The 7,114-nt window shown below is 37.9% G+C and overlaps 1 protein-coding gene across 1 annotated transcript in view; it reads right to left on the bottom strand.

The window, feature by feature from the left end:
• Window positions 1–6,996, bottom strand: part of Exoc5 (exocyst complex component 5) — a 62,702-nt gene extending 55,706 nt beyond the window's left edge. The window contains exon 1 of the mRNA XM_048361741.1: window positions 6,733–6,996. Coding sequence (XP_048217698.1) covers window positions 6,733–6,759 — 27 coding nt within the window. The 5' untranslated portion in view covers window positions 6,760–6,996. The remainder of the gene's footprint in view (window positions 1–6,732) is intronic.
• Between the last annotated feature and the right edge of the window lie 118 nt (window positions 6,997–7,114).

The raw sequence follows: 7,114 nt of genomic DNA on the forward strand, positions 1-7,114 counted from the left end.
TTACTAATTGTTCTCTTTCTCCCTCCCTCCTTTGTTTTCTCTGCCTCCTCCTCCTCCTCCTTCTCCTCCCCACCCCCCACCCCCAATCTCTTCCTTTGTACTAAGGTTTGAACATAAGGACTTGTACTTGCTAGGTACTTTACTACTTGAGCTAAGCTACCAGCTGTTTTTGTGCATTTGTTGTGTTTTTTTAGTAGGACCTTACTATTTTGCCCAAGCCTGCTTTTTTTTTATATAACAATTTTTCTAAGTTCTACTCTTTTCACCACACTTTAATTGAAAGCAAAGGTAAGCTCTGCCTTAAAATGCCTTGCTTTCCAGCTGTGGTCAACAGAACAATGCTGGGCAAACCAAATACTAGGCTAGTGGAATATTTGGCTGAATCTTCTAAAAATGATATTGAAAACCACCACACCCTAATCTATATATCCAAACCCATCAACCCACAACCCAGATATTAAAGCAAATATGGTGCCACCAACCCAAGATACTAATAAAAACTAAGTATGAGCCTAATACAATTCTGGCACAGGAGGAAAAGCAATTTGGTCTTTCCCTTCTAATTCTAGTTGATTTAATAGAAATTCTTTATTTTTCCTATAAATTAATACACAAATTAAGTTTATTGACAATTGATTTTTTAAACACAATAAACTGCCTTGTGTCCAGCTACCAATTAGGTTTCAAATTCAGTATGAAAAGGAAGAAAGGTAAGTTCATTCTGAAACAAAAACAACTAACTTTAAATGCATGGACCAACCAACATTAAGTTGGTTGAAGAAATATTTGAAGAAAAAAATTAAGTTTGAAATGGATTTTAATTACTTTGAAATTAAAGCCAATATTAACAATCAGTATCAAGTAGTTGTCACTCTTTAAACTATTTGATAATTAATTATATTATCAGAATTTCCTTGAAGACTAAATTGTGGCACTTTAGTTTTTCAAATAGTTTATATTCTCTTAAATCAACTCTCTTCCTCAGAGAAAACATACCTTACATCTGACAATAAACATGTAATTTCTATAACCCAAAGAAAAAGGTAATAGAATTTAATGGTACTTCTTACAAAATTTACAGAATCACAGAACTAGATTTAAAATTTCTAAAGCAGGAATGAGCTTGGCTTGACTCTTTGAGCTCTTATTATTACACATGGGCATTAGAAGCATAAAATTTAAGTTTTCTTAGGGTACTAAGCCAGTAGTCTAACCCAGAGATTTCCTTTCCCATTCTAACATAGTACGTTTTAAAATTAAAACTATAGGTGTTTGTGTAGAACTTAAGTGAATGGCATTTCTTAGCTCTACTCAGTGGTTGTACAGCCTTAACCAAGCTACCTGTGTCTCAGTATACTCAATTGGAAAATTGAGAAAATAAGTTTCTAGCTAAGATTATTATCAAGATTACCTTGATAATATTTATGAGATATTTTGGGGTGAAATTAAACAAGCAAATCCAAGAAATAATGATTTGTTTGGCTTACTGCAAGCTAAATAAGCAAATATATACATGTGTATGTATGTGTAAAATTCTGTTTTCATATTTCAATGCCAAGAAAAGAGAAGTTAGCTGGGACTGAACTTATCAAGTTTTTTAAATATTTTAGATGTATATAAACTTTTTAAGAATCAAAAGTCTTAAATAACATTCTACTCAACTGATTCAAATTTGTATTTAATTTGTGGAGGTCTTGTTTCTAGGGTGAGTGCTACATAGAACTTCAATCCATTACTAGAAAATGGGGTAAATAAATCATTTAAACCACACACATATACTACACAATTATTCAATTTCCTTGGAACACAAGGAATTCATATTCCCCTAGTTACATACATGTGTAGTCTATAAAACTGTCTTCAGTTTAAAGACTTGTTTCTTCCAGAAATTCACTCCAAGTTCACTCCAAGTTGTTTTCAATGGAAACTGAGGGCATAAAATACTTAAATACAGAAAGCAAAGGACTGGGTAAGACTGTCTAAAAAGAAATGTACTCATTACCTGACCTATGAAACAGTAACCCCTCTGTACAACACCTTAATAATGGCAATAAAATTATGTTAAAAATACTTAAATGTAAGCCCATGGCCCTTATCAGCTTCAATTTCTACCATTGTTTACTAAAAGTAGTAGATCCTTTTAACTCTGATGCAAGTAAGTAGATCAGCCACAGTTTCCATTATACCAACCATCCCAGTACACAACCACTCCAGTCCTTATCGACTTAAAATTGCAATAATCATTATTTTGTTTACAAATCAAATTAGCAAGCAAATCCAATGTTTGCTCCATATGATATCAACTAGTTCTGTTCAACATTGACAAATTGGTGTTTACTGTCTTTTGGCAGTTCATCCAATACTAAAGGGTTTTGGTTCTTTGAAAGGGTGCTAGAGTGCAAAACATGGTATCAAAAAAGGTCCAACCACATCTTGGCAATTACTACATAATAACAATTCTACTGAAGTCATAGCCTGTTTCAATTCAAGAAAATAGCATAGACTCTACTTCTCTATGAGAAGTCACTTTTTAGGATGACAAATCTTAACTATGGTAATCCTGAAAAATATAACCTTCTACAGCCCCTTTTTGTAATTCTCTTCTTTCATAGTCTCCTATTCCTAGGACCATTTTTTCTCAGTCTACTTTGAAAAGCTTTTTCTCCCTAAGAGCTGCTCAATTTTCTCCTCTTAATCCACTTAAAATAGCTACCAATTAATTTTTTTAAGTAGGAACCACTCTTTCAATTGCATCCTTCTAAGTGGATTATTAAGTAAAGGTAATCTATAAAACATCCTTCTGATGTAGGAACTATTATTTTCCCATTTTACAAATAGGAAAATTGAAGCACAAAGAAGTTAGGTAACTTATCCAAGTCCATACTCAAGGGTAAAGCTGAATATTTTTCCAGGCTTAAATAATCATCTATATAAAACAATTCCTAAATTGTCAACTAGTTGTCTACCTCTTTCTGAATTACCAATTCATATTTATAACTACCATCTATACGTTTTCACCAGGATATCTTGCTAGAACTAAATATTTACCTTTTAAAAAGTCAACACATTATTCCTTCTTTCTGAAAGAATTGTACCAAAATTCTGCACAGATAGTACAACACCAAAAACTTACTGTTTTGAAATTCACATTTAGAATTAATTCCTTAATAACCAAATTTTTTCTATTCTTCCTCCAAAATTCCATCCCAAGTTTCCTGGCTTTCTGATCTCATTAAGTCAGGTTAGGATTTCAACTGCCCTGATTAGTCAATAGTGGACAATTATGGAACAATAACCAAATGACAAGACTATGCTAGATTGCTATAATAATCCCTTCCCCATTAGAGGACATTCTTCACACTAACATTAAAATTATCGACCTCACCTAGAAACCCTTAAATAAAAGGGAAGTCAGTCCCATAAGCATGGTACACAAAGACTTTTCCAAAATTGCTATGACTTCTAAGGTCTCAATGCTTTGTTAGGAGCCACTACTCTCTATTCCTAAAACATTGTGATGATATATAAATTGAGCATTGATGGATGAGTACAAAGTTCTAAAGCATCAACAGTAGTAACACCAATTTGCAAAGTGAGTTGTATTTAGAGAATATTAAGAGACAGGATGTGGACATGTATATGAAACCTTTCCTAATCACCCCAGGAAGATTCTGTCCTCTCTCTGCACTGTGTTAAGTTATATCTGTCTTCCTCAACTATAATTATAATTCACCATCTTCTAACTCCAGTACCTGAAATGACATCCAGCATAAGAGAGGTATCCAATAAATACTTGCTGAATTAACACATGGATGAATTTTCTATGAGATAATTCAGTTTTATTAATGCTGCCACATTGTCTTGAACTTAGCAGGTACTCAAAAATATTTCCCAAGTAAATAACTCACTTTAACTATTAACAGAGAACTATTCCATACAGATAGCCTGCTCAGAGAAAACAGAAGACTTTCTAAGGATGCAAGAGAAAATTCAAAAGTGAGAAATATCTTCAGTAGTGCAAACGAGACAAATGAAATTTACCATCCAAGCCATTTTTAAATGTAGGAAATATAATTAATCCAAACCACAGAAAGCCCATCCTGAAGTGAGTTGTTTAAAAGACTGCAGTTCAAGCCTTTCAGGATATTTCAACAAGGGTTGAAAATTAAGAAGGCCTTCTGGGCAATTTCCAGCATATACATTATTACAATAATTGAGCCACTTTCATCAACTAAGGAAATATCCTAGTTCAATTTTGTTGTTTGATAGTCTATGTTAAAATGGAAAAGTCATAAGATCAAAATATTTTTTAAAAAATCAGATTTAACTCTCATTAAATAAAGTTTAATTTTGCTTCCCTTCTTCAATGTGGAAAATGAGAACACATTCTATTTAGTAGTGCATGAAAACCAGGATGCATACTAACAAAATATCCTTGACTACATCCTGTCCTGCTTTCCACAGTTCTCCAGCTGTGACTAAGAATGTCAAACAAAAAACTCCCTCACTTATCCTACAACCTAGATCTATAGCAATAGCTGCAGGAAATGCCAGTAGAAACTGATGGTTTTTTCTTCTCCTTCTTCTAAAGCAAAGAGGTCAACTTTTCACTTGGGAATAAAAACGTAATTGCAAGAGCACAGTCCACTACAAGGCTACCTAGACTCAAAGCCATAAAGAAAAATATAGTTTTTATATTTAACTAAAAATACTTCTTTCTAACTATTACTATAATTCAGTTTACTTTCGATGAAGCAACAAGTGTTATATGGCCAGGAAAGAAAGTCACTTGTGTTTAGGCTTTTATAAGCATGTTTAACTTTGGTGTAAGAGCATTCTAAGTAGTATCTATATAATTACCGAATATTTCCCTCTGCCATGTAATACCAGTCATAAGTTAAACACTAATTTGGAGAGACCTTAAAAAGTAAAATATGTATTTTTTCAATCTTCAAAATACTTCTTTCAAATAGCCTTTTCAGACTCATGTGGTAACACATTTAAATTTTTTAAAATATACATAATATGCCTAAAGACACAACTATAAGTATCAAAGAAGACTCATTAGTTCAAAATAAATGTTTTACTAAATGTATGACCATATAATAGTTTTCTGCTAACAGTCTCTGTGTCATGAAATTCATTAAAGGTCTAAAACAAATTCCTTAAGTTTTCTACCTTTATAAAAGTGAAGATCCAAACAAGAAACCACAAAGTACCTATTATGTGGCCCAAGGACACACAGTGAGTTCAGAGCAAGAATGTCTCCTTGCTCCAGTATCAATGGACAGACAGCAGATGTTAGTGTAATCAATCTCCCAGCACTTAAAACTGAGAAAAGGTAACAAATCTTTAAATGTTAAGTGAAATTATAATCCTTCACTCACAAATTAATATTTCATTACAATTTACCACTGGCATAGTTTTTTTTCTCTCAACAAAAGCATTATATATGCAAGAGGTGACTGAAAGCCAAGGTGCAGTGATTAGCAAAAATAACAATCAAGAGTTACATTTGTAAATGTAAATGGTGGCATCTAAAATTTAAGCTACAAGAACTGGTAAATCTTAGGCTTTCAAAGATACAATTTTGGGGTTGGGGATATGATATGCCTAGTGGCAAGAGTGCTTGTCTCATATACATGAGGCCCTGGGTTCAATTCCCCAGCACCACATATGCAGAAAATGGCCAGAAGTGGCGCTGTGGCTCAAGTGGCAGAGTACTATGAGCAAAAAGAAGCCAGGACAGTGCTCAGGCCCTGAGTCCAAGCCCCAGGACTGGCCAACCCCTCCCCCCCCCAAAAAAAGATACAATTTTACTGGTGGAGAAATTCTCAAGTGTGAACTGCAATGATGTCTACCACTTAGCATTTCTGTTTCATATTATTCAAAAAAAGAGACCTTTCCTTTTTTTTCATGTTCCCTTTTCATTTCTTTCACACAAAAAAATATTTTGTATGTTTCATTGTGCCCTGGGTCCCATTCTATCGTCTAACATGATAGCTTCTTAAAGTGGATTTTATATTAAAATTTCAAGTTTAGGTACTGAAAACACACCAGGAAATTCATCAGCGAGCGATCCCGCCCCTTCCCTGTCAAACACACAGTAAAGATTCCTTGAGCTGGCAATTCAGTGGTTTTATAATATTTTAAATTCCTTAAGATCGAAGCCCACCAGTTCATTTTAGTCTTACTTCCCTTGCGTCTTAGGGATAAAGTAGGCCTTTATTGTCTTGAGCAATTATTCCTAGACTTTTTAAATGTAAAGGTAACCGGCAAGACAGGAAGGGCCACTTCTAACATTCAGCAATGGCATAGTATAACCCCCCAGGAGTGCCCCACAAACACCCGCGAGCCAGGTGGTCCCAAGAATATTGTCGCCTATCTGCGCGACCCGATCCCCACCGGGGACTCCGGGGGTCTTTTCCCGTCTCGAGTCAGCCCTTCCTGGTAGACAACTCCAAATACGCCAACCTCCGGACTCCCCCTCCAGACCCTGACTGACAAAACCAACGCTCCGCCCCCGGAGGTCCCCTCGGACCCCAAGCCACCCTCCCCCTATGGCACGGAGCCCGCCCCGAATCCGAGGCCGCCACCTCACCCCACCCTCGGCTTCGCACCTTTCACGCCAGGGCTTCGGGGGCGCCGGGCGGGCGAACGCGGCTGGCTCCCTCCGCCCGCCCGCCCCGCAGTCCGCACCCCGGGCCTGCCACTCCCCGCCTCGGGACCCACCTCGAAGAGCTCGGCCGTCGTAGCCATCCCGGCCGGCAGAGAGGCTGGCCGCGCGCACGACTCCGTCCCCGCTTCACATGCTGCGCCTCCGCGGCGCCGCGCACAGATCGCCGTTCGGCACGGTCAGCTCCGGCTTCGCGTCCCGGGCTCTCCCAGTCCTCGCAGAGCCCAGGCAGGGGGAGAGAGCCGCCATGAAGCGAAGTCAGTGACGCCTGTCAGCTGCCTCCCGGCGCCGCCCGCGCCGCTCCCATTGTCACCGCCTCGGACGCCGGAAGTGGAGCTGCGCGCGCCCGCGGAGGCCACGCGAGGGGAGGGGCGGGGAGGGAGGAGGAAAAGCCGGCGCCGGCGAACTCGTGAGTCTTCGCGTGGCGGCCGCGGAGGA

This window comes from Perognathus longimembris, chromosome 14 (genome assembly GCF_023159225.1).
Source record: "Perognathus longimembris pacificus isolate PPM17 chromosome 14, ASM2315922v1, whole genome shotgun sequence".
Taxonomy (NCBI): Eukaryota; Metazoa; Chordata; class Mammalia; order Rodentia; family Heteromyidae; genus Perognathus; species Perognathus longimembris.